The 27,783-nt window shown below is 42.0% G+C and overlaps 1 protein-coding gene across 11 annotated transcripts in view; it reads left to right on the forward strand.

Moving 5' to 3' along the window:
• Positions 1 to 499: 499 nt before the first annotated feature.
• The window catches only part of celsr1a (cadherin EGF LAG seven-pass G-type receptor 1a), a 60,330-nt gene continuing 33,046 nt past the window's right edge, over positions 500 to 27,783 (forward strand). For all 11 annotated transcript variants that reach the window (XM_077544579.1, XM_077544578.1, XM_077544580.1 and 8 more), the window contains exons 1-5: positions 500 to 4,205; positions 21,838 to 22,193; positions 23,537 to 23,825; positions 24,819 to 25,041; positions 26,963 to 27,078. In XM_077544579.1, the coding sequence (XP_077400705.1) occupies positions 659 to 4,205; positions 21,838 to 22,193; positions 23,537 to 23,825; positions 24,819 to 25,041; positions 26,963 to 27,078 (4,531 nt within the window). In that variant the 5' untranslated portion in view covers positions 500 to 658. The remainder of the gene's footprint in view (positions 4,206 to 21,837; positions 22,194 to 23,536; positions 23,826 to 24,818; positions 25,042 to 26,962; positions 27,079 to 27,783) is intronic.

The following is a 27,783-nucleotide window of genomic DNA, read 5'->3' on the forward strand; positions in this document are numbered from 1 at the left end:
TACATTGTAAATGTATGCCGTATATGTCATATTTCGGATCAGCTTCAGAAGATTGGACATGTTAGACAAGACATGTTAGACATGTTAGACATGTTGGACAAGTTAATGAACGACGATATCAACTATATGATTTCTTAAAGATATATTTATTCCTAAATTAACGTATCAAGACAGTAATTAACCAAAAAGACAGCACAACTGTTTGAGAGTTGTGTGTGTAAACCTTTTCCTCCATGCACTTTAAACAAGTTTATGTATACAGTACATTAGTAAAGTTACAAAGGCAGCAAGGTTCTTTGAAAGAATTGAAAGGCCGCCCCATCTTATTGTCATAACAATACTCATGTGCGCGCTGGTCACCCGGTCAGGGCCACTTCCTAAATCTCCATGAGAAGAAGCAACCCGGTGGGGAACCCAGCAGGTTTATGCTAATAAGCTCCTCAAGGAGGAGGAGGGTGTGGAGAGGGCCGAGCTGCGGAGCCATTTTGTGCTCATTTGAAACTACGCAGGCCTGGAGTGCGCGCCGTGTATCCACTGACACCATGGACACGCAGCGTCTTTTTCCACGTTAAAACTTCCAACATGAAGAGTCGAACGCGACGCCGGGAGCGGGAGAGCTGCCACGGATGAGTTTGACTGCACTTGACTGGGATTTGTCATGTTCCCAAGCATGGTGCTGTGGAGCGCGTGGATTTGGGTTTGCGTCCTGCTCAACGCGCCTCCCTTGGCGTGCGTGGAGCTTCACCTCACGGAGTCTTTACCACCCGGGACTGTCTTGGCGAATCTGTCCGTCGGACCGGGCTGGATGCACAAACTTGACAGGGTTTTATCTCCTGAATCCACACGGAGTCTTTTCCAAGTAGGGAAGTACAGTGGAGTTATCGGGCTGTCTCGAACTGTGGAGTGCGCGCGCTCGAGTTGGAACCCCGCGCCTGTGCACTTCAGAAGCACCTCATTGACTTCTGGAGATGTGGTCCAAACGCATTTGAACGTGTTCGTGCACGGACAAGACTGTTTCATCAAATACAGGAGAAGGACGTTTCAAAGCAAGCCTGACATCCACATCCAGCACAATTTAAAACTGGAAGAAACTTCCTGTCTCCATGCAGGTGATTTGCTGTTCAATGTTGTAGAACTTTTGCCTTCTCTAACAAAGAGCGCCACCTTTTTGAACACAATGTGCGTTGGAAGACATTTAGCCGCACTGTTTAGACATGGAGCTTTGTTTCTAGCTGATGACTTGTGTCCAGAGAACATTAAAGCGCAGCCTGAAGTGGATTTTGAATGTCCTCTGCACACACCTGAAGGCAGCCGGCTAAGCTTGCAGCTCACGTTGCGGTTTGGAAAAGTGCCTAAACATGGCTCTGGATCGGAAAACCTTCATGGAAACATTGGTGAGTTGACCCGAAGAGGTAAGCGGCAGGTGAACGCGTCACCGCAGTTCCAGCTCCCTAACTACCAAGTGTCTGTGCCTGAAAATGAGCCAGCCGGGACACGGGTCATCACCCTCAAAGCCACTGACCCAGATGATGGTGAGGAAGGAAGACTGGAGTACAGCATGGAAGCCTTGTTTGACAGCAGGTCCAATGACTTTTTCACAATCGACTCCCAGACAGGCAGCATCACAACTATTCAGGCATTGGACAGAGAAGTGAAAGACACTCATGTCTTTAAAGTCACTGTTACTGATAACGGCACGCCGAGACGATACGCCACTTCTTACCTGACTGTTACTGTGAGTGACACCAATGATCACAGCCCTGTGTTTGAGCAGACAGAGTACAGAGTTAGTATACGGGAGAATGTAGAAGTGGGGTTTGAAGTGATGACCATCCGCGCCAATGATGAGGATGCCCCCGCCAATGCTAATATGGTCTATAAAATTGCTAACAGCGAAGGCTTCAACTCCGTCTTTGAGATCGACCCTCGAAACGGCCTGGTGAGAATCCGTGAGCGCCCCGACAGGGAGACCAGGGCGCAGTATCAGCTGACAGTTGAGGCCGACGACCAGGGCAAAGAGCCGGGTCCCCGCCGGGCCTCCGCCACCGTCCACATCACTGTCGAGGACGAGAATGACAACTATCCTCAATTCAGCAAAAAGAGGTATGTCGTGCAGGTCCAAGAGAATGTGGCCATCAACACCAAAATCATCAAAGTGGAGGCGACGGACAAAGATGAGGGGAACAATGCTAAAGTTCATTACAGCATCATCAGTGGCAATGTTAAAGGTCAGTTCTATATTCATTCTCCTACTGGTGTGATTGACATCATCAACCCTCTGGACTATGAGACGGTTCGTGAGTATAATCTGAGGATTAAGGCGCAGGACGGCGGCAGGCCTCCGCTGATTAACGGCACTGGGCTGGTGATCGTGCAAGTAGTGGACGTGAATGACAATGCCCCCATGTTTGTCAGTACACCTTTCCAGGCAACTGTTTTGGAGAACGTTGCCATCGGCTACTCCGTCATTCACATTCAAGCAATCGATGGCGATTCGGGAGAGAATGCCCGGCTGGAATATCGGCTAACAGACACCATTCCTGGTTTTCCGTTCACCATTAACAACAGCACCGGGTGGATTACAGTAAGTGAAGAGCTGGACCGGGAGACCACTGAGTTCTACAGCTTCGGGGTGGAGGCGAGGGATCACGGCGTTCCTGTGATGTCGTCCTCGGCCAGCGTCACCATCACAATACTCGACGTTAATGACAATGTGCCCACGTTCACAGAGAAAGTCTACTCGCTGAAGATCAACGAGGACGCCGTCGTGGGGACAAGCGTGCTCACGGTGACTGCTCTTGATCGGGATGTCAACAGTGTGGTAACATATCAGATCTCCAGCGGCAACACCAGGAACCGCTTTGCCATCACGAGCCAGAGCGGCGGTGGTCTCATCACTCTCGCCCTCCCCCTGGACTACAAACAGGAACGCCAGTATGTGTTGACAGTCACGGCCAGCGATGGAACCCGATCAGACTCTGCGCAGGTGTTCATTAATGTGACAGACGCAAACACGCATCGACCTGTCTTCCAAAGCGCCAACTACCAGGTGATGCTCAGCGAGGAGCAACCAGTGGGATCCACCGTGGTGGTCATTAGCGCGACAGATGAAGACACTGGAGAAAATTCTCGCATCACATACATTATGGAGGACAGTGTTCCACAGTTTAAAATCGACCCAGATACCGGCACCATCACAACCCAAATGGAGATTGACTATGAAGACCAGGCTTCCTTCACGCTGGCCATCATCGCTAAAGACAATGGCATCCCTCAGAAATCCGACACCACCTATGTGGAGATTATCATCCTGGATGCTAACGATAATGCTCCTCAGTTCCTTCGAGACATGTACCACGGGAGCGTGTTTGAAGATGCGCCTATCTACACCAGCGTCCTCCAGATTTCTGCTTCTGATAGAGATTCTGGCTCAAATGGCAGACTGAGCTATACGTTCCAAGGTGGTGATGACGGTGATGGGGATTTCTTCATTGAGCAGTATTCTGGGATTATCAGAACTGCTCGCAAACTAGATCGGGAGAACGTTCCTGTTTATGACCTCAAGGCCTTTGCTGTGGACAGGGGGGTTCCGCCTTTAAGAGCAGCTGTTCCCATACATGTGGTAGTTCAGGACATTAATGACAATGCTCCAGTGTTTGAAAGGGACGAACTTTTCATCGATGTAGAGGAAAACATTCCCGTCGGGTCTGTTGTGGCACGAATTACCGCAACGGATCCTGATGAGGGCACAAATGCTCAGATAATGTACCAAATAGTTGAAGGGAACTTCCCAGAGATTTTTGAGTTGGATATTTTCAACGGCGACCTCATTTCCCTCATCGACCTCGACTATGAGACCAAAACAGAGTATGTGATTGTGGTACAGGCCACCTCAGCGCCGCTGGTGAGCCGGGCCACCATACACATTCGCCTGAAGGACATGAATGACAACCTGCCGGTGCTAAAGGACTTTGACATCATTTTCAACAACTACATTACCAACAAGTCCAACAGTTTTCCATCTGGAATAATCGGGAGAGTACCAGCTCATGACCCGGACATGTCGGATAAGTTGCAATACACGTTTGAATCTGGAAACGAGCTCAAACTGCTCTTGCTAAATGAGGACACGGGAGATCTGCGGCTCAACAAGGCCCTGGATAATGACAGGCCACTGGAGGCACCCATGATCATCTCTGTCACAGGTAAGACACCTTTTTAATATTGCGAAACTCAATGTGAGTTAAACAACGTTATATGTGTTTTCAAGGTGAGGGTCTGAGTCAATACAGAATTGTGCTAACTGATACAGCGGCAGGTTTTTGTTGTCATGACAGTATATTCAGGAAGTGTGCTGCAGGCTCTTTGCGTGATCCGGTCCAGCTGCTTTTGCGCCATTTGGGTGGTGAGTGTATTGTGTGAAGGTAGATGGTTGCTTGAGGTAATAAAATGTGCTATTTGGAGGACTTCCACATTGCTGCTTTGTTGTTAGTCGTAGTTTCTTGTTCAACTTTGAGTGTCCAAGCTCTGGCTCTGACCCTTGGGGAAAATTGCTGTTTTTCTGTTCCAGAAGCAGACTTTGTGCTTGTAGAGTTAAAGATTAGACAAATGCAAACATGTGGACATCTCCACCTTAACCAGCAGGGTGGGGGCTTCAGTTTTGGCAAGCACACACAAGCAAGAGTTGCAAGTGTCATTAATCAGGCCGTCAGACGGGATCAATCTAATACCCTGATAGAATAAACTAGCCAGTCATCTCTGAGTCCTGACAGCTGCTTGCTCAACCTTCTTTGTCTTTCTTTATGTTAACCCCCCACCCTCTGCTCTCTGTAAAAGTGGGCAAACAGCCCAACCCAGCTCGATCTCCTCCGCTCTTGTCATCTATTTCCTCTCAAAGCTGAGCAATGCCAGCATGGGAAACATTCTGCAGGAATGCAAATTGCCTTCTTTTAACCAATGGGTCTAACTTGCACTTTCAGTCTTATGATCATGTTTGGTCGCAATTCTGATCAGAAAACTGCTTGCAAAAAGTTTTAGGAACCGAGACAAAGGTGGTGATTTAATGCCCACATCAGGTGGTGGAAGTCTTTCTCCTTGTTTAAGCAGCGGTGTTGTTTTGCTAAGTGACTAGCTCCCCGTCTTTGTCTCAAACAAAAGACAGACTGTCCTTTTTATTACTCTTAAAGACAACCCACAGAAGATCTAGGGGTGGGTGGAGGGTATTGGGTAGCTGACCTCAATAGTTCCAGACCTTATAGCCCCCCCTCCACTTGATTCAAAGCCCCTGCCCTCCTGTTTGTCAATAACAGCTGACAGCCCTTGGTGTATCCCTGACAACAGTGACCTCATGATGGTCCCAAAGGGGGCTTCATTAGTCGTTGCCAGTGCTTTTAGACCTTTCTGGGTGAAGGTTTGAAGGTGAGGGTATGGTTTCTTTACTAGGAATTAGAAACGTGTTATTTTTTTTGTAATGTTTTTTGTTAAATAGGACTTTTGCAGTGATTTTCAACACTTCTGTCATATGTTCCTATTTGGTTTTCGTTTTGGTGCTCACAAGGCCTGGGAATGTTTCTCCACCCCATCCCTGCTATCTCTCCTGAGATACACTCGCTTAACACATAGAGGTAGCCGCAACACTGTCCTGTCTGTACTCAAGAGATAGAGCGACCTGTTAGTCCAGGCCTGGATGTTGGTTTTGTTAAAGCCCTTATCTCAGCTCGTCGAATTTCACATTAAAACATTCGAGGGGTTCTGGAAATGATAACTATCTGCCGAGATCACTTCACTGTAATGCACTTGTTTGCTTCCCATGAATAGCTTCTACTCAGTCTGTGATTTTTCTTTTTTTTTTTTTTTTTGCAAAAGAAGTCAAGCCTGCAACGTTAAAAAAGTGCTAAGACTCACACACTTGCTCAATGCCAACAAGCTGCCAGCCAGAACCATCATTTGAAGCCTTAATTTAGCAGTTTGCTTTGTCTGGTTAAAGCACGAATCATGTATTATTGAAAATCACATGCACTTGATAGGAGCTGAGGTGTGGTATACTAAGAAGATTAACGGTGATTGATGCGCTACTGTCTTCTGATCTTCTTCTCAATGGCCTTGTTGAAAGATGACGTGCTGCTACACGCACCACCTTCCTCTCCATCACCCACCCCCTCACCCACTCCCTCACCATTCTTTTCTCCCCGTGGGGCTTTGGCTGCCATGCATCTGGTTTGCTTCTTAATCCTGTTCAAGGAGTTGCATAGCTCAGCTTTTTTTTCTGTTCTCAATGGGCACCCCCCTACCACCACTACTACGATCCCCGCTTTCACTCCCAACCTTTCTTTTTTGTTTGAGTTCCACAAAGACACTATAGGAACATATAATTTTAGCAAATCCCTGTTTTTTTCCCGGACAGGCGTGCTATTATGTGGTATGTGGGATTGCTGAAATGCAAATGAAATCTGTGAACCAGCTGTCTGGTCCTCAATTCATGTTATTTAGGCACCTATTCCAGAAACATAGGATGGCCCTTACTACATAGGCATTCAGCAAATTGTCTTTACTGTCTGATTGTCAAGAGAAATGTGACTTTCTACCCAATGAGTGTACACAGACTCATCACGACACGGGGGCGACCGACCTGTGAGATCAAAGTGTGACAAGGCCCAGGAATGACCCTGAACTGCTCTGCTCACAACCTCTCACCTCCAACTGATGAATGCAGCAGGAGAGGTCCTGCTAATGAGGGGCTGTACGGATTGACTGTAACAGATGTCAAGTCAAACACGTCACAGAAACCTGTCTGTGAAATCCCTTTGACTTTTCTGTGGATATTGCATGTAAATGCTGAAGGGCTAACGATGAACTGAAATGCCATGGCATTAATTGAAATGCAGAATGTGAGATTTGAATTTGGAACAGTTTGAAGTGGTCAAGAAATGTGGAAGAATGAGGTAACTCTATAAAAGGTTGGTTGATTAGGAGAATTTGGTAGTTTGTATCTTGAATGAGCTAAACATTTTGAAGTTGGAATGTTTTCAATCAACAGAATGTCAAAAGGAATATTCTGAGGCTCCTGGATAGTTTGTTCATTATTATAGTTGCACAGGATCTATGTTAATTGTTTGCGGAGGAGAAATGTATGTGTGAAGTGCTGCAGTATTTCAAAAACGCACTAAGGAAATCCCATTCATTTTTCAGATGTCACACACACCATTACCGTCCCCTCTCTTTCCTTTTCAGTCTCAATGTTCTTTCCTCATTGTCTCTCTCACATATTTCTCTTTGCTCAAAGTGTCTCTTTGTGCGTGGCCACACTGTTGTCTTTTCACGTGGTTGTTGCAGCTAAATCCATCTCGAGTGGCTGCAGAAACGTAATTAGATTACTGTTCTCCCTGCCTTTTGTCTGCATGCTTGTCTGCTCAAAAGTTCACCAAGCTCGATTCGCCACTATCCACTGTATTTAAAGTGAATGTATTTTGACCTCAAATGATGGGAAAAAATGGTGGTGTGTTTGCCTTCAGGCTGGTCACTGTCTGACTCCATTGAGTCTGTGCTCTATGACAGGCCGGAGATGCTTGTAAAGGCCCACAGAGTTACTCTTCCAGTAGATTGAGATGAGAACACCGTGAATTGGATGCATACATTATCTGTGCAAAGGTCAAATGGTCAGCAGGAAATCTCTGTTTGGGGGAGGTTGGCGGAAAGTGGATGTTCCCCAGTGAGGTGTTGTCTCGTCGTGCTAGCGTGTTTGCGGTTGGGATTTCAAAGAGTGCCGTTGTTTGTTTGCAAACGCAAGGGCCTTAGGCCAAGGGGGAAAAGGTGAAGGGGTGGGGTAGCGGCCAGTATTCTGAGTTTTCAGACCGATGTTGTACTTTCATTGGTCTTAAAGTTATGGATATCTTGGCTACATTTTTTGGCCTTCACCTCCTGTTACAACTTTTATGCTACACATCATATCATAAACCATCCTCGAATGCCTGGTCATTTATATAGGTCAGGATTATCTACACGGATTTCACCACTCAGACTCCAACAGGTCGTAACCTGAAACATGTATTTGCTCTCACTCAAACGACACAGTGCTCTTCTTTGTTTTCACTCACCGCTGATAAAATTGAAAAAGAAAAAAGGCCTGTAAGCGCTTCACGAGTGTGACATTACAAACATGGTGTGATGACTCGCTGTAGGAATGTTAAGTAATGGCAAGGGGAGCAGGAGGAGGGAGGCTGACTGTATAGCAGGCTGAATGACAAGTGTGAGAAAAAGAATGATAGCAAGGCAATCCTCTTGGGGATCTTCTCATTGTACAGGCTGAATTCATTCCCTAAGCATGCAATGATTTTGGAATTGTGGCCCCATATTCTTTCTTACTTTGATCACACTCCCGTTTTTGGCCATGTCTGACTTTTTTCCCACATAAAATAGTGTTTCATTTCAAATTGTTACCATCCATTATAAAACCTTTATTAACCGTAAAGGCAGTACTTTATAGTTTAGTTAAACACTCAGTGGTCATGCAAGTATCAACAGAACTTGACCATTCGTAATGGGGTATTTTCTTCTCTTATGTTTTAATCTTACTATGATACTACAAAGCTGGTCCCAACTTTTGACAATAGGTGTCACATGTTGAATTGGACTTTGGATATGTGTTTTTCATCAAATATGGTCAAATTCCCAGTCTTTGACTACTGTAGATGACTAGCGGTATTTGAACTAATAGGGCTTAGTACCTGGTTCAGGGGTGGCCAAGTTCGGTCCTCGAGAGCCACTATCCAGCCTGTTTTCCATGTAGTGGAGAGAAACATGGTTAGTGCTTGGACATAATCCTTTTTTTCTTATGTCACTTTTTTGTCATTGCCAGTGAACACATTAATAGTCATTTTAATTGGAGATGGATGGATGCTATCTATCTAGACTGTCTTTCTTACTAATCTGTCATACTAGAATGTCAATAAAGAATATGTGGCTTGCTGTGCTACTATTTTAATGAGGTTGTTGTCTGAAAGGAAGGAACACACGTGAAGTGTTTCCGTGACAGCTTGTGTAAAATTCACTGACTGCTTATTGGTTCTGAATCTGTATTGGCACTGACAGTGTAGTTTATTTTGCTGGAACTCTAACCGGTTTAACAGACCAACCAGTACTCTGTCAGATTTTCAATATTGATTAACTGTATATACATAAACAACAAAGCATTACAGCATGGATGAAATCTGACACTGTGTAATGACAACGTTTTTAATTGGAGCTTAAATGCTGATCCTCTTGAAATGTTGATCTTGGACTTGACAGAGAGGTTTTGTAACAGGTGTGCTGCCTCTCAGGCAACACTTGTTTTTTCCCTCAACGGGCTCGCTGATGCTGCTCGTGGTGTTGATACAGAAAGTAAACCACAAGGAAATATAAAAAAATATATATACCTAAAAACATGCAATGCATCCTAAATAAGCACTTATTGGTTTTAATAAGTGTTATTTGCAGTTATTTTCATTTTTTGTGTGTGGAAAGATTAGCCTCTAGGACCTTGTTTCAAAAGTTCGGACGCTTTTTGAAATCTCTCTCCAAACCTGCAGGCGTTATCTTTTAGCGTCTCGAAATGGAGCTGACTTTTAGATGTATTAGGTTCCTCTTTAGATAACTTTGAACTGGAACATCTTTTTTTATGTAGGCAGCAATGACTCATTTGTGCACATGAGCTCTACTACATAAGATGTTTTTTTGGTCCCAGTCAACCTCAGAACCTCAGATGGCAGCTGGAGCGTCTTCGCCCTGCAGTGTTGAGGCCAAGTTTCACACACGGATCCCTTTGCACCTTTTATCTGGGGCACAAAAAGCACCCAACCCCTCCAAAAATGTCTTTGGTTTCAAGTCTATCAAAGCAGATGCGACTTTATCCTCTCACTTGGGAGTTTTTTTTCACCCATGTCACACACAAAAAAATATGGAATAGTATGACCGTAGACAGTGTTGCTTATTTAGATGTCGCAATTCTCCTGACACATTTTGTCGTCAAGGAGCACAAGGAATCTCCACAATGCGTATCTGTCTGCACGTGATATTTGAAAATAAGATGCCTGCTGCTCTGTCGTCCACAATTTTTTATCTAGTTAGCGCCTTGTTCCTTCAAGAAAAAATAGCTTTGCGCTGAGTTTCAGCCAGTCATAAGCCCTCAGTCATTCTTGTTGTTCCTTCGTGATGAGGCTGTCCAAGTTTGACACCTGACTTTGTGGCAACAGAGTTGCGAGATTGATGACCTGAGGTCAATTAAACAGAGCAGAAGGACTGAGATGTTGTTGTTGAAATGACTATAAAACGTTAAAATAAATCAAGCTAGAAATCCACCAATTACGGGGGCCATTTCAGGTACAAATACTTGTCGAACAGATATTGAAACAACTTTTCCGTATGTAACAATCACTCTCAAAACAAATGAGACTCCCGTTTTACTTTGCAGGTTATACAGGTCGTGTTCCATGTGTGAGAAGCAGCACTTGTGTCGCCAACTTAGTGTTGCCTTTGTTTTAAAGGCGAGAAGTGATTGTCTGTGTTGAGAGCCACACTTGCTGTAATGGCTTCACAGAATGCTTTCAATAGAGACTTATGTGGTTCTAATATTCCATGACCATTTCACTATCATGGGCTTCCAGTAGGGCTTCTGAAGTTCACTTTATCATTAATACATCTCTCCTTCCATTGTTGTTTTTTGTTAAGAACACACTGATGTCAGCTCGGTGCAACACAAGAAGCGAGCTGTTGCGGTTTAGCTTCGAGGCAATGATCACACACGGTTCTTCCCAGTCAGCCGTACGTTATGCCCATCCATTCCTGCACACACTATTCACTCATGCCGTTTTGATCTATGAAGAAGCAAAAAGCTGCAGGGCTGATGCGTTCAAATGGTCTGTTATTACCAAAGCGATGACAGACTCTCTGGGCACATACCTTTGACACTGTGTAACTGATACAGTGCTTCACTTCTACTCTTTTGCCATCCTGATGCCATTATATCATAGCATACCAAGATTGTTCTTTTTTTTATTTATACCAATTTAGGTTGTTTAATTCTGATTTCAAATAGAACTGCAGTGTTTAACTTATTCCTAACTATATCTCCTACTAAATTCTGATGCAATTCTGTATTTGACTAATGATGCAAACTAAAGGTCCACTATACAACGGTGGCCCAATTCTAATTATATATCGTGCTGTAGACTTATGAAGAGCGGATTGAGCCGCACACTTTGAGGACACGGCCTCTGTGTATCGCCACCCTTCCACCACAGGAATGCCAAGAAACCTCCTTATAATTGAAGTGCCTATAAAACGTGCATGCATGTACCGTCATGCTTGTGGACATTTGTGCGTGTGTCGAGCAGTTGGGTTGAGCTTCTTCTTTTCTTTTTTTTAAAGTCAAGCCAGTGTGAGAATTGGCCGGTGGTGATAAATATGCTCTTGCTTCTGTGCATGTTGTTCAGTCTTAAAGAGTAGACTTTTTCAGTACGTACTCTAAAGAGGGGATGGTGATTTAAATAGTTTGAGATTATGTCAACCCTGTAATGAACTAACGATGGACACATCAAACCTTTTTTTGGGTTCTTTCTTTTGGGCCTGTTTCCAGTCAAGACAAACATAGCAGCTTTTCATTTGTGTAGATTGTCAGTCATCCAGATCATGGTAATCCGCAAAAGTTAAAACAAGGCAACTGATCTCTCCTTCAAAAAATGTATTCAGTCCTAAAGTCAGTTCTTTCTAGGTGTGGTTTCAGGGGAACTCCACAACTAAAAGATTAACAACTGAAGATGCTTTTTGGATTTGAGGTCTTCAACAAACAAAAAGAGTCCAAGTGCCTTGATTAAACTTTTGCGGAACCTATTCATCTTCTTAACTTTAGATTCCCCGTTGCCAATCAGTGGACCCTATTGTGTAGCCCTTTAGCCAGTTACTCTTCCTCTGTGGTAGCGGACCAGAAAATGTTACAAAAGTGATGATGACAATGATCAGTTGCAATCCAGCAATGGAAAGACAAAAACAACAGACCTATACACTCCTTGGTAGATGGGGTCCTGAAGTTTCCTTTCCAGATGACGTAATTCCATCAGAAAAATGCATGAGCCATTCTCCATCATGGGTAGTTTTTTCTTAAGCATTAAACAGTTTAGTAGACTATATTTTCCTTCATATGCAGTCAAAATGTAAAAAATACGTATCCAGTAGCTTCTTCTCTGAAGAGCAGTCAGACATGTCATGACAAAACCTTCAATATTTTTTAAAAATATTCCCCTTTTCCTGATGGATGGACTTCAAATGTGGATGACTATAAATGTGTCTCTTTGGGGGTCGTCTTTGGGGCGTGTGTGTGCAAGTTTCTAAAGTCGAAAGATTTAGCGTTTCTCTGCCCTAATAAATCCCCTTTGAAAGGACAGGACAGAGCGAGGGTGAGTGTGCTGATGAAGAAAGATGATTTGATACCAATCACTCTGACAGGGGAAGACACCTGGAACCCATTGCATGCGATGATCCGTTGATGGAGGGATTCCTATTTTTGTGGGGTCTTTTAATGTTGAGTTCTGCCGTGCCAATAAAAAGTTATGTTACACTATAGGGTGACAGTAATTACTACTTTAAGTGAAGAACAGTACGTCAACGTTTTGTCAAGCGCTTTTCGAGGTGCACTCGCAAATTAGTTTTGACAAATTCCTATCACAATGTGAAGGACAGTTTTAAAACGATCCAGACTGTACATAGCATTTAAAAATGTTATGTTTATGTGCCGGAACGAACATTAGTGTTGTGTAGTGTGGCAGTTTCAAAATGACAAACTTGAAACTGTTAAGTTCTTTAGTCAAGTATGTTATTGTAGCATATCAACTTAGTGGGGACGTTGTTTGTTCAAATTGCTGTTCCACTCCAGCCCTGTGGGTGACAGGAAACTGTGGTTGGCAGACAACTGAAGAAAAATGGATTTCAGGATATTTTTATGTATTGGTGGAGCATCATAAGCTGCCATTCCACTCCAGTCCTGTGGGTGGGAGTAATGTAGTTGACAAATCGGTTGACAAATAACTGAAGAAAATGATAATTTCTCACCACCATTATATAATTAAGCCAGAACATTTATTTATTTATTTATTATTCTTTAGTTCATGTACAAAATATTTGCCCGTTGACAGTTTTTATTTTATTTTATATATTTTTAGGATTTTTCCTTACACACATCGGCCCTTATGTGGATGTGCAGTTTTTTTGGCGTGTCATTTTGATAAGATGCTATAATAGACTAACGTCTGGTTGCTTGGAAGACAGCGGCACACCCTGCGGTGTTTTTCCCGACTCATTATCACGCCGCGTTCTCGCCAGAAGTGTCACGGAGCACAATGCTGACACTTGGGTGACCCTGACAGACAAAAACGCTGGCTGACGAGATGGCCGCTACATCTCAGATAAGAGCGTGAATAAGGGAGAAGGAGTTTTGGGGATTAAAGGTGAGGGAAGAAAAGAAAAGAAGTGGGGGTTTCTATTTTTACCCACACATTCCCTCTTTTTTTACACCCCTTGACTTCAAAGAATCTCCCGGTGAGAGGGAATTATTCCCCTCCACTCAAGCGTGCCACTGTTTTCTCCACTTCACCTTTTCAACACCCCCATCACAACTGCACGATGCATTGATGGTATGTCTTGTAACAGATTGGCCATGAGTTCGATTCCCGCTGTGACATCTGTGTTTGCGTGAAAACTCTTGGTTTATAAGCACGGATCCGCGATTAAATCAATGACTTTTTTCCCACTTGACCGGCTGCCCTGCTGCTAACTTGCTTAATGACTAAATGGATGACTGTCTGACTCATGGTTTGGGCTCATGTTTGTGCAATTTACCAGCCAGCTCACTCCAGCCAAACAGCTGACAACATAAGTTTAAACCATGTCGTCTACGATATGTTGTACAACATGTGGTCCAGGTCGCCTTGCAGGTCTAAAACCTCAGAATTCCCTATTGTAAACATCTCTAGTTGACTTTTTGATTTCGGCAGTTGGTAGAATGCATACTAGTTCATTTAGCATCGGGCTGAACAATTAATCAAATTCAAATTGACAATAAAGTTAAGTCGCTGATTCTTCTTTTACGCTTTCCGTTAACTCCCTGTGGTTGCGCTACAGCGCCACTCCAGACTTGGCATATACATTACAGACGTTAAACGTCCTCAGCGTCTTCTTTTGGACACACACAATTCTTGAAATGCTTCTGTGTGAGATTTCTTTGAGGAACGAAGCCGGCTTTGCTTCCGTCTGGATGGGGCCTTAATATACCAACACTAATGAGACACAACTGGGGAAGGGAAGACACACACAGGTGGACGTGGTTAGACATAACAAGACAAGGGAAGAAACCAGGAACACAAGACAAAAACAAGAAGAAAACTCATAAAAAACAAAATCCCAACCCCCACAGAACCGAAACATGACAATCACACGCTGCATGTAAAACATGGAGTGTGATTGAGATACAATTCCCCTGACTGGTGACTCATTGAGTGCAATGTGAAGCGCTACACTTATTAACAGTGACATGGTGCTTTTACAAGGCAACATGGGCTGGCCTGATCTTGTTCACCACTATGAATCACTACAAAAAGAACTCCGTTGAGAAAATACATTTTTATGTTTTTTTTTTGTTTTTTTTAAACGTCAGTGCTACCTTCTTGTAATTGTAATCGTTTTGTCCTGACAACCGAGATTATCCAGAAGCTTCCAAGGATGATGAATGACGAGTTATTATGACAATTATGTCTTTTTCTGCCTTTTGGAGAATTCTCTTTGGTCCTGGTCTAGCGAGGGATAAAATTTTGAATAACAGAAAAGTATGGCAATTGTCCAATGTCATAACAACTAGTTGTGTCATTAGACTTATTACAGGTGTTATGTCTATCAGTATCGTTATGTGTTAGTATATTTAATTTCCCCTCCAATTTTTTTAATTTTTCATAAGCTATGATAAGTAATATTTTAATACAAAGTATTGACTTGTTTTGAACATATATTTGTATTCCAGCTTCCCAGCTAGCAACAGTTAACATGAGATGGGGTGTAGGAAGATGGCGACCCATTCAGCAGGTGTCTGTGAGGGTGTCAGAAGGGTCAGTGTCTCTTCAGCTTTGGCCAAGCAAAACAAGTCGAGGAGTTGCTCGACTTTCTATTTAACCGCATTTAGACACAAGTCTCAGCGTTTCCCATGGCGACGACCCCCTTTCATCACGACCCTATTCCGCCTCCTTCCCAGCGCTTTGTTGGACAGAGCCAATGGCGTGCCAGTTGGTAACCAGGCACCCTATTTATCAGTAACCAGCACCAACAATAACTGTAACCAGACACCTCCTTGGAGACAAGGAGAGGAAGGAACAGAGAGCTGGAATGAAGGGTGGAGGTTGAAAACCAAAAACAAAGAAATTATTATGACGCTCAAGTTTTGCTCATGAATCAGTCACATTTTAAGCAAGGGAAGGAAAAAAATTCAGCAGGCAGCTTGAGACTAGATCTGGTGTCATTGTAATGGATCCTAGACTCCGATTGGCCCATTCATGGTTGGGTGGCTCTTAAGAGAGCAACACACTTCAACCTGGGAGGGAACTTTTGATCCCGCTCACCCCACCTCCAAAGCTACTATTTGTCAGCTTATCGAACCAGATCGGGGTTGTGTCTGATTAGATTATTTGTATTGCAGCGTGAACATATTTATTTGCATGTCAGTGTGGCAATTTAGTGCGTGACAAACTGCTGATTAGGCGTCGCGGTCTTTGCATTGTTCACATGTGTTCTTGGTTATAGTTGAGCGGTCGCACTCCTCTGCAGGGTAGGAAGGAGCATTTGACTCTTCACCTTGCTATAATTGTGATGGGAAAAAGGGCCTTTTGAATGAGCTAATAATCCTATTCAGTTGAGCACACACACAAACACTTGCACACTTGCTCAACACATTGAAGTTATCAAAAAAAAAACTTTGGAAAAAAGTAAAGTACTTAAAGTACCATCAGTTCAAGAAATTACGATTTTAAATGTTCAAATTTTCTTTGCTAAAACATTCCTAGGACAGAAAAGAAATAAAAGGTAAAAAAAAAAAAATTATGTTTAAGAAATATTATCTAATAGTAAAATGTTCTGTACAATTATAAATAAAAACTGTATTGTATAAAATATAACATGTTTTTGCTTAGTGTTTTGGATTTTTTTTTTAAAGCGGGGGGGGGGGGGCGACTTTTTTTCATTGCACAGTGGCAATAAAAAATTGAAATTGAAAAACAGATGAAATTTTGTCTAGTGGTTCTCAAATACAACAGTGGTGGTGTGGGGCTGAACAATAGTAAAAAAAAAAAATTGCAGTTGATTAATATTGCGATTTTTCAAAGGTCCTATTCCCATGTATTTAAAAATAAATAAATACAAAGAATAATTCAATCTGCATTAACAATGCTAGATTTACTATATATTTTATTTATTTTTGCTTTAAAAAACAAATGATCCATGAATTATTATGAAATTTAATTAATCTTCTATCTACTATAGAGTATAACATACGTTGTCAATGAAAATGTCTCATAAATAAAAACTTACTGTATTTGTCTGGTTTAAAAAAAGGCCTATAAATCTCTTCCTGCAGGGTAGACATTGACTTTTTTTTTTTGCTGTCACATCAAGAGGCGAGAACAGAGCTAGATGACACCTGCAAGCCGCAGCCTTTGAACCTTTAATAAGAGGAAGCTGGTGGGAGTTAACGTGATTAGTCAGCACGGGACTGAAGTGAAGTGAAGAAAGACGGCAAAGTCAATCAAGTGGATGTAGTAGTGGAGAGCACAGCGCCCGTGTTTGCGCGGTGCTCGTTACTTTGCCACTGTTAGGCTTGATTTTGTGTATCACAGCGGGTGGAATGATATCTTCAAGGATTATAGTACTTATACTGCTCATTTGTCTCAGTTGGAACAGTGCTGCCATTCTACTAACGTTGACATTCTAGCCAAGTCGGATCTGGGCCTTACTGCTCCCGAGCACTCGGCTTTTAAGTGCGGCTAACCGAGAGCGCTTGTCTAGGACTTGTGAGGGGCCATTCAGCTCGGTGGCGTTATTGCGAAAACAGTGGGGTGCCGAATTCAAGCGCGCGTCAAGTGAAAGGTTAAGGGCTTGGCTGGCTACGGCATGAACCGCTTGAGACCTTGGTCCTTCAGTATGATTATTTGTTGTTAATTGTGAGGTCAGAGTTACGTCACAGTTTTCATGAAATGTTTGTTGCACTTATTATCAGAGGAAGTGTGTTGTTGAGCATAAAGTAGTGATTTCCAAGCTTTTCTATGCGCCACACCCCTCATAAATGTAAAAAAAAAAAGAAGTCAACTACAAAAGTAACATATCATTTGAAGATGCTTGAAACGTTCTAAACTTGTACGTACCTCTGTGGTTCGTTTGCCTAAACAAGTGGTTCCTAAGCATTTTTAAATGCCACACCCCTATGAAATGTTTGTTCTCATATAAACTACATGCAATCAAATTTGAAGATGTTTTAAAATGTATAATCGTGTGTTTCTGTAGCCAAAATGAGTGCTTCTATTTCTCAAACTTTTGTCTGTCGCACCCAGAGTAAACTTTAAACATCAATTCATAAACATGTGTGCACCTCTGTTGTTTTCTAGCCAAAACGAGTGCTCCCCAAAGTCCCTATTCAGGGTTTTTTCCTGGCTCAAATTGAGGCAGAGGTGGTATCCTCCTGACTATGATGGGTGGCTACCAATGCCAGGTATCGGTATTGGTGCCAATACCAGTCTTATTTTAAGGTATCGCTGTCACTCCATTTGTGTTTCTCATGACATTAGCGAGTAGGAAAAAAATGAATGGAAATGCAATGGGTGTTCTTTCATGCCCCCCCAACCCCCCCTGAAGAGTTGCAGGTGTTGAAGGGGAAATTGGACTGTAACAGCTGAGAGTGCAGGCATGCTGATATATGGCCACACATGCAGACATAATTCTTCCACTGAAATACGCAGACAGAGCCTCCTACTTGTTCTTTATGACCATTTTCTATCACATTCTCACGTCTGGAGCGTTTGCCGCGCACGATGAGAGGGTATCCCCCCTCCTCAGCCGCGCTCGCACGTCAGCAGTCTTGTCGACAGAATCAGAACTTTTTTGTGTGCAAGTGCAAAGCGCTCTTGGCTGTGCGCTTGTGCAAAGCTGGACTGGCAGATCTACATTATATTCTGTCTTTCTATTAACCCGCCGTGCATTCCTGCGGTTAATGATCCTCTCTCAGTTGGCACATGATCGTGTTTAAAGTCAACAACCTGATGAAGGGCACAGTGGCTTGTTACTTGCACCCAAGTTATCATAAGAGTCCAATATTTAGCCTTATTCGGTATTGCGATTCTAGGATCAGAGGTTTAGAGGTGCTATAAAGACGTTTGGAGGTGCTTGGATGGTACAAGAAATAGGGGGGGGTTGAGATTTGTGATAGGTCGCTTGTCGTGGTTTTGGGGTACTTCTCGCTCCAAAAATTGCATGGGAAGTCAGTGAGTAAACCAAATCTAATAAAAGTTATGCAAAGAAGAAAATTACTTAAAATATAAACATCCCAACCTTAATTTCTTGGGAAGGGTACTCTTTTTGATACAACAGCTCCTCAACAAAACCAGCTCCCCATAGTTTCAGTGAGAATTAACGAAAAATGGACCTTGGATTTGTTTTTTAAATTTTCTTTTAAATAAAACACACGACATATAAAATACATTAACAGCCATGACATAAAAAACATACATAACATAAACATGAAAAAAGAAATGCGCTTGAATCTACAAAATAATATTAATAATGCATGTACAAGTCTGTGTATGGTAGAAGTGCAGACATATCATAAAACATTAAGAAAACAAATTGGCATTAGCACTAGTTAATCTTTGCCTTTTTACATCTTGTCTTTAACACAAATACTTCAAAATTGAGCTTTAGTGTTTTCGGTCGAGGTGGATCAAACCATTTTCAATCAAATGGGGGGTGTACTGTGTTTTTGTTGTTTAAATATTACTTTTAAACTATATGGTTTATATATATATATATATATATATATATATATATATATATATATATATATATATATATATATATATATATATATATATATATATATATATATATTATAGCTATAAGTATCTCTTGGTAAAAAGAACACACAAAATGTATCTATATTTTGGGGGTGCTATTGTTCACTTTGGGGGTGCTGAAGCATTCCCAAAAATGGGCTAGATATGCATCTGGGTATTACAAAATGGACTCTGTATCGGTAGATTCTCCAAATAATTTGACTTGACTCGGGCAAAAAAATGTGATCCGGACATCCTTAATGTGTAATTTATTTTTGTAGCAATTTTTTTTGTATCTCTCTCTCTAGCTAGCTATCTCGTTAACTACTAATTTAAAATAATGTTGCAGTATGTTAAAATGTAATATAACCTGTATTTCTCCCACAATGGGGAAATGTGGATTGAAGAGATTAATTCAGTCAAGTGTAACTAGCAAAACATTGACAAGTGCCGTTGTCTCTATTTTCTGCTGATAAGTGTAGATGGTACTGCTTTTGTGCCATTCATATTTGAGTTAGATTTTTTTTAATTTTTAAACAAGGTATCTCGTTAAAACAATGTCTTAATCTCCGCTTCCAACCAAAAATTCTAAAGATTAATTTAGTCAAGTGTAACTAGTGAAGCAATTAGTGTTTTTGTCTGTGTTATTATCATGATGTTTTCATCAGTAGCGGTCGTCTAACATGTCTGTGCGTACCTACCTTCCTGATTGGTCACATTTATCCTATAGGGACCTTTGCTGCCTGTGATTGGCTGCAAGCAGCTCTGGCTGATTTTTGTTTTGATTTAAATGTTTCCATTGGAAGCAAGGGGAGAAAGTAGATGGCAGCTTTGAGGCATTTAAAACACCTGAAACAGGAAGTTCCTGTTGCTGTAAAACGTTTAACTGCTGTAAAAGAGTTGGTGTGGAGAATTTTTTTATTTTCTTCCTTCCTTAATGCATTGACGTTAAAGTTTCCTGCTTTTACCTCTCTTGTGGATTTCAAATTTTTGGCTCTCATTTACCATTGTCTTTCAGGGTGATAAATGTCAATAGTAATCATACGCTGTGTGTGTGTGTGTGTGTGTGTGTGTGTGTGTGTGTGTGTGTGTGTGTGTGTGTGTGTGTGTGTGTGTGTGTGTGTGCTTGCCTGTGTGTGGCCATGAACCGCATGATGTAGAGAGAGGTTTCTAATTGTGTATGTTGGTTCCCCTCTTTATTTTTGAATGATTAGTCAACAGTTTTTTCCATCACGTCTGCAAGCGACACACCCGTCGGTTCCACGGTTCAGCCCATCCTTTCTGCATGTGTGTGTTATGCCGTGTTAGCAGCTGGTGGGCTCTATAAATAGCACAGGTGGCCCCCCGGAATGAGAGAAGAACCATCTACTTAACACATAACAATTAACTTTAATGTCTTGCTGCTTTTTTTGTTTAGTCACCTGATTGAGAACAAATAGAGGGTTATTTTGTATGTGTGTATTAAGAAATATATAATATTCAGGCTATTTGGTCAATGGGTTCAATTTCCCAAAACAAAAACAAGCCAAAACACAATTTTGGGCTGTTTTTGCATTATTATTGTCATTTTCAATCCATTGTGCTCTTTTCATTTCACTATCCTGCAAAGTGTAACACGGCAGGAGTGCCGAAAGCTGTCCCCACTATGTCACTCTGTAAAAAATAAATAAACAAACAAACATAACAAAAACCCAAAACGTCAAGGCAACAACTTTGATACAATTTTAAGTTGGTTATTTGAAGTGTTTAAACAGTTGGCTTTCCACATAAAGAACAGTTGTCCCTTACATTTGAGCACCACCTTGTAATTATCAGTAAAAACAAACAAGCAAATTGTTGACTAACATTGTTACCCTAAATAAATTATATTTTAATGTTTTTCCAATTTAACCAAAATATACAAGTTTTATTTTCTTTCCAGCTTGACTTTGTCTAAGAGTGATGAGGCAACTGTGACCAAAGCCCACCGTGACTCCCTCACCCCCCCGCGCCGGACATAGCGCCACCTGCTGCTCCGGCATGCGCTCGACAACTTCCAAATACGTTTCCGTGTTGACAGAATTTTTTCCCTCATCAACAGAGGTTTAATCCAGAGTAAAAAAACAGCTTTTCAAAACGTTGTCATACTGTGGACATAACCTCAGCCTAATCAGTATGATCTATTTCATGCCGCCCCCTCCACCTGTTGTCAGTTTTATGTCACCAAGGCCTTGTGCAGTCTGTAGCCTTTTGCTAACCCTCCATAGGCACCACAACATTATAGTCAGTAATTGGTATGCAAGGGATCAAATTACAGTACATAGCTATTACATAGTATGCACATAAAGCTGATTTTGAACCTATTGTTCCATCGAGAAAACAGTCGAGGACAAGACAAATGGTGTGTGTAACTTGATAGTTGTAAGGAAATACACACACACCTGGACATGAATGACACCAGTGTACTTTTGTGCTGGTTGTTTTGTGTATTATTGTGATTCCTTGTACAGTTCAATTACTTGTCAGTTTGGAAATATTGGATTGTGTTTTCAGCCAATCGGATTGCTTCAGTGCTATCACAGAGATTTCTATTGGTAGTTATCCTCCGACATCTAATCTGTGGATGGTTGGTGTCATGAGCGTCCTCATGCTGCGAAACAACTAAAGTCGCCTGACATTTTGTTGACGAAAAAGCAAACAATTCAGGGATCCATTTTGCTGAGCTTCAAGTATCTTCACTTTTTCTTTCCAGATGGTCTCCACACCACCTCGGCGCTCTGCACGCTCCGCGTCACTATCATCACTGACGACATGCTGACCAACAGCATCACGGTACGACTGGAGAACATGTCCCAGGAGCGCTTCCTGTCGCCCCTGCTCGGCCTCTTCGTGGACGGCGTGGCGGCGGTGCTTTCCACCAGGCGCGACGCCGTCTTTGTGTTCAACATCCAGAACGACACGGACGTGCAAGGCTCCATCCTCAATGTCACTTTCTCGGCCATGCAGCCCGGAGGAGGGCCCGGCAAGGGGACCTTCTTTCCTTCAGAGGAGCTGCAGGAGCAGATCTACCTGAACAGGACTCTGCTCAGGCTCATATCATCTCAGGAGGTAATGCACGTATGGATGATTGGACACAAACACAAACCTGCTGCTCGGTCCAAAAAAGAGAGAGCCAATGCTTGGTTATTTATACCTAGTGCATCGGTTACCAGGTTGTCAGTATAGTTGTGCTTCAAAATAATTATATTTATATTAGTGTTGTTTAATGATGCACAAATATTCGACCACTGAATTGTTACTAGGCAGAATTCATAGAACATCATCATTGCTGCCACAAAAGCCAATAAGAAAATTGTGTTAGCCACAACAGACATTCAGAAGCAAACCAAAAAAAATAAAAGTAATTTACCAAAATAATTAAAAGCACATACATTGACAGAACATTTTAAACTGAAGTGAAGAAATAAAAGTAGGTTTGTAAATTACTAAAAGCCCATACTATGAAAATGATTTAAAAATGTTTTAAAAGACCTCAATCAAAATTCATGGGGGAAAAAAGCAATGTTTTTAATCTGGATTTCAAAGCATTTATACTCAAGGCTGGCATCTTATTCCATTTGCGTGCAGTACAATGCCGCTTAACCATGTTTGCTTTGAACTCTATCTATAAAATGCACTCCTTGATATTGGAAGGCTGAATTTTGCCCGTCATGCATTAGTCAATGAAAGAAAATCAGCATCAAAGTGTACTTGCTGTATAGTGAAGTACGGAGCCCCTAAAGTGACATGGTAGGAAAAAAAAAAGATTTGCATACCCTCGTAAACATTGCGTTCTCTTGCAAAATTGCGATCCCTCGCAAAAACTTTGCGTTCCCTCGCAATAAATGTGAGATAACGCAAAGTTTTTTGCGAGTGGACGCCTTTTTTTTAAATTAATTAATTTTTACAGGTTGATGTACTTCCGGGTCAGTTTGAATACTGTAGTCTCGAACGCTCTGGTGAGAGGCGGCGGCACAATAGCATAGATATCTACGGCAGCACATTTTCTAAATAAAATTCAATTAAGCTTTCCCACTGCTGTAGACGCTCCACCCTCGTCGCTTTTGATCACACCAAAGTCAACCCGGAAGTACATCAACTCGTTTAAAAAAAAAATTTTTTTTAAAAACACTTTTGCGTTAGGGAACGCAATCTTTGCAAGAGAATGCAATCTTTGCAAGGGAACGCAAATTATTTTTCCCCCCCTAACATGTCACGTTAGGGCAGTGGTGTCGAGGGCAGGTTTTGGATGTTTCTCTTCTCCAACACAGCTGAAGCTCATCAACAAGCTCTGCATAAGCCTGATTGGAACAGGTGCGTTGGAGCAGGGACCAGGACCAAGCTTGGACACCCATGAAGCCCAGCATTCACATTTTTGAAACTATATTTCCAAATTCATTATTTTTTTGTAGGTTTTGCCATTTGACGACAACATTTGCCTGCGCGAGCCCTGTGAGAACTACATGAAGTGCGTTTCCGTGCTGAAGTTCGACAGCTCGCCCCCCTTTATCGCATCCAGCACGGTTCTGTTCCGGCCCATCCACCCCATCAATGGGCTGCGTTGTCGCTGCCCCATCGGCTTCACGGGCGACTATTGCGAGACGGAGATCGACCTTTGCTACTCTGGACCGTGCAAGAACAACGGTCGCTGTCGCAGCCGAGAGGGCGGCTACACCTGCGAGTGCCTGGAAGACTTCACCGGTGAGAGACTCTTTTCTGGAATATTTGCCCGTGTTCACCTGATACCCGACAGTCTCTTCTCCTGTGTCTCTCTCTAATAGGTCCGAGCGAGACAGGCTTCATCGCCCTGTCCTCCCTTCTCTTCCTCCAACTTATCTGATCTCATTATCCCATTATACCTGTCTCGGTCACTCACTGACCCGCTCTCGCCCCCCCTTATTCCCCCAAGGATGTTTTACGTACCAAAAATTGAGTGCCGGTTCCCTTTTAGAGGTCACAGTTGAACACTTGGACTCATCGCTGTCCCATAATTGGGCTGATGACAGTGTTCTCCTTGGGTTTCCGCATTACAGGGAAACAGATCCTTATAATTCACTCCACGGAAAATGGGATTATGCCGCAGAGAGAAGGGCCATTACCTGGTTCCACGCTCTTGTGGAGACGGTCGGGGTCCCGATCATATCTGGACAGTTGCTCATGATTAGTGGAATTTCTATGACTAAAACCAAAAACTTGGACTTTGAGAAGATTCGTTGTCATTTGCATTTACAACAATAATACATTTAACCTTAGATCATGGCCCCTATAGTGCCACAAAATCACAATTCGAGTACTTTTAAAAATGTGTAGCTCTACTTACTGTGCAGAATTGCAGAAGCTAAAGCCTCTAAACACGCAACGAAAGTAAAAAAGATACTTTAATGGATATGTACATTTGTCGTATGAATTCCACCTCAAAGTGGTACTTGGATGGTCTTAAGTGGTCATCTTAATATCTCAATATCCTTGGATTTACCTGAGGAATTTTCAAGGTCTCTCCCTGTAAATCGTCTTCATCACTGAGCTCTTCATCCCTCTAGATAAGGCCAAACATGCCATTACCTACTTTGGGCTTTGTAGTTAAGATGGAGTTAGTTTGTTGGGGCCCTCTGTTCAACCAAAGCTTCAGAGGACATGTCGAGGATACAAAGGAACAAAATGGACTCTGGCTAATTCCTTCTTCTTTCTCCATAGGCGAACACTGTGAGGTGAACGCCTCATCGGATAGCTGCGTGCCAGGTGTGTGCAAGAACGGCGGCGAATGTGTGAACAGGCTCGCCGGAGGTTTCATGTGCAAGTGTCTACCGGGCGAGTACGAGAAGCCTTTCTGCGAGATGACCACGCGCAGCTTCCCCGGACAGTCCTTCGTCACCTTCAGGGGTCTGCGGCAAAGGTTCCACTTTACCGTCTCTCTCATGTGAGTTGCTCCTCCTTTTGTTCATTCCCTTGCAGTCCTTTTCAATTTAATACTGCACAGTATCTTATTGTGAAGAACAGAGACTAATGTAAAACCAAGTTTAATCTGGATCTGATCCAGATTGTGCCATATATTGTGGAAAACCACATTTAGCATTAGACATTCATTCATCACAGTGTCAGAAGATGGAATATGATATGAAGTGTAATCTGGATCTGATCTACATTGCGCAGCTGTTACATTTAATGAAGCAGACCACAATAAATATGTTTCCACATTCATATCTGTCAAATATTACTTTATTCAAAGGGTCAGAAATTGTAAAGTGGATTTAATCCAGATTAAACCACCATTTCATCTAACATGAAGAAACCACATTTAACATATTTCGATGCTCTCATTTGTATCTGAACACAATTGATGAAAAGTAATTTGGATCCAGAATTTAACATGGAAAACCACATTTGACCTGTTTAAACGCTCCAATCAATCAAATGTCATTTTATCAGAATCAGAAGATGTCATTTGAATGATCCAGATTCTGCCGCCATTAAACTTAGTACTTGGGGTAACTACTGCATTTTACATTTTGACATGCTCTTACCTCAGATTGTATTTCATTTAAAAGGTTAGAAACTGTACTTTGGAACAAAATTTAATCTGGAACTGATTCAGATTGTACAGCAATTTAATTTAACATTTTAATGCTCATTTCTCTGTTGAATCTTGTTTGAGTTGAACTGAGAAGACTGATCCAGATTAGCACATTTTGATTTAACATAGGAAACCAATATTTACATGCTCACATCTCCATCGTATCTAAACACAATTGTGTTTGAAATCGAGTTTAATCTGGATCTGAAAACCACATGGAACCTGTTTCGATATATTTGAGAGAGATTGCTAATCTTGTTTACATGCAACATTTATAACTATGAACACATGTGAGCAATATCTGAGACAGATTTAACACAAAACCACATTTAACTCATTTGAATGCTGAACTGAGAAAATGTAATGTAGCACAAAATTTATCTGGATCTGATTCATATTAGCACATTTAGATTTAACATAAGAAAGCAATATTTAGATGCTCATGCTCATCTCCATCGTATTTTGAACACAATTGTGTTTGAAATTGAGTTTAATCTGGATAATCTTGTGTGCATGCAACATGTATCGAAACAAGATCTGAGACAGATTTAACACAAAACCACATTGTAACACATTTTGATGCTCATATCTTCATCAAATCTCATCCCCTCTGGTGTAAATTTATTGTGGTTGTTCTTGATCTATTTTTTGTTTGTTTACATTATTTTAATGATGGAAAAAAGTTGCATATTAGAGAGTTGTTATCATATGTTGATATCATAATAGAACATTCTTGCTTGTTTTGCTTCCTGTACAATGGTAGGAAAGTTAAAGCAAATATGATGGGAGTCAATCAGTCGTATGATGGTGAGAAAAAAATTTGCGCTCCCCTCAAAACAGGAAAGTCTTTGTGATGAGTTTCCCTTATCAGAGTCTGGCTACAGCCCTGCCGACTTCCTGGCTCGCTGGCATCTGCCTGCTGACTCCTCTGCCCTCACCTTGCATTCCCAAACAGCTCGCACGTGAACTTTGCTCACTCGTGGGCCAGGTTTGCCGCTTTGCTATTGCACGGGCCCACATCATCTAATGAAGGTGGGAGTGGGGGGGGACCCGCTTTCCTGTCCAAAACCCATACGCTACACATTTCCTGCTTTCTCTTACTTAATCACTTGAAGTGATTGCTTACGTTTTTTTTTTGTTGTTTTTTTTACAGTTTACTTACTCTAATAATTTAACTCACCACTTAGAATGAGCTTTTCTGTTTTCCAAGACAATGGGGAAAAAAGGATGTAAAAAGTGGTCTGTTTTGTGCTTTTTACCTTACCAGGTTTGCGACAAGAGAACGAAACGCCCTGCTCCTCTACAACGGCCGATTCAATGAGAAACACGACTTCATCGCTTTGGAAATCATCGACGAGCAGATTCAACTCACCTTCTCTGGAGGTTAGGCTAATTTCCTCAAGTTCCCGAATTCACCTCCAAACCTGACGTTCATCCTGATGTAGTTGCGCTTGTGCGTGCAGACGCAATTGACAGTTTCCTCCTAATGTTATCGTAAAGTGCCCAACTCCGTGTCAAATAAACACCCGCACACTTGTGCGCATTCTCACATGCTGATAACTGCTGATCCTCAGATCAAAAGAGTATCGGGGTTGTTTTCCGACTCATTAATTTTTCCCATGGTTCTGTACAAGGGTCGTGAGGTTGCACAGAGGTGGAGGGGATACAGTTCAATACGATTACTTGAATCCTGTTTTGGGAGTACTGCCAAATCTGAAGTATGACTGTAAAGTTGAGTGCACTCATTTTGAAATTACATGCGGATTACGAGCTAATGAGAGGTGGAAGAGGAAAATATTTGATTGTTATTGTGTTAACTTTGCACTTGATGAATACTGTACATGGGTGCATGATAAAACCTCCGCCAGGGAGATTTTGTCAGCTCATGTGTGTAAAAAAAAATATATATAGAAAATAGTTTTGTGATTAAAATGATTTAAACAATTATACATTATTCTATTTAACATCCCATTTTGAAAAATAATCCCCAAATGCCATTTAAAATGTATGCTGTAATTAACAATGCTTGCTTTGTGTCTTATTACATTTTAGTTCCCTTAGTTCAGGATTAAACCTTGCCGCCTTTCT

This window comes from Vanacampus margaritifer, chromosome 15, assembly GCF_051991255.1.
Source record: "Vanacampus margaritifer isolate UIUO_Vmar chromosome 15, RoL_Vmar_1.0, whole genome shotgun sequence".
Taxonomy (NCBI): domain Eukaryota; kingdom Metazoa; phylum Chordata; class Actinopteri; order Syngnathiformes; family Syngnathidae; genus Vanacampus; species Vanacampus margaritifer.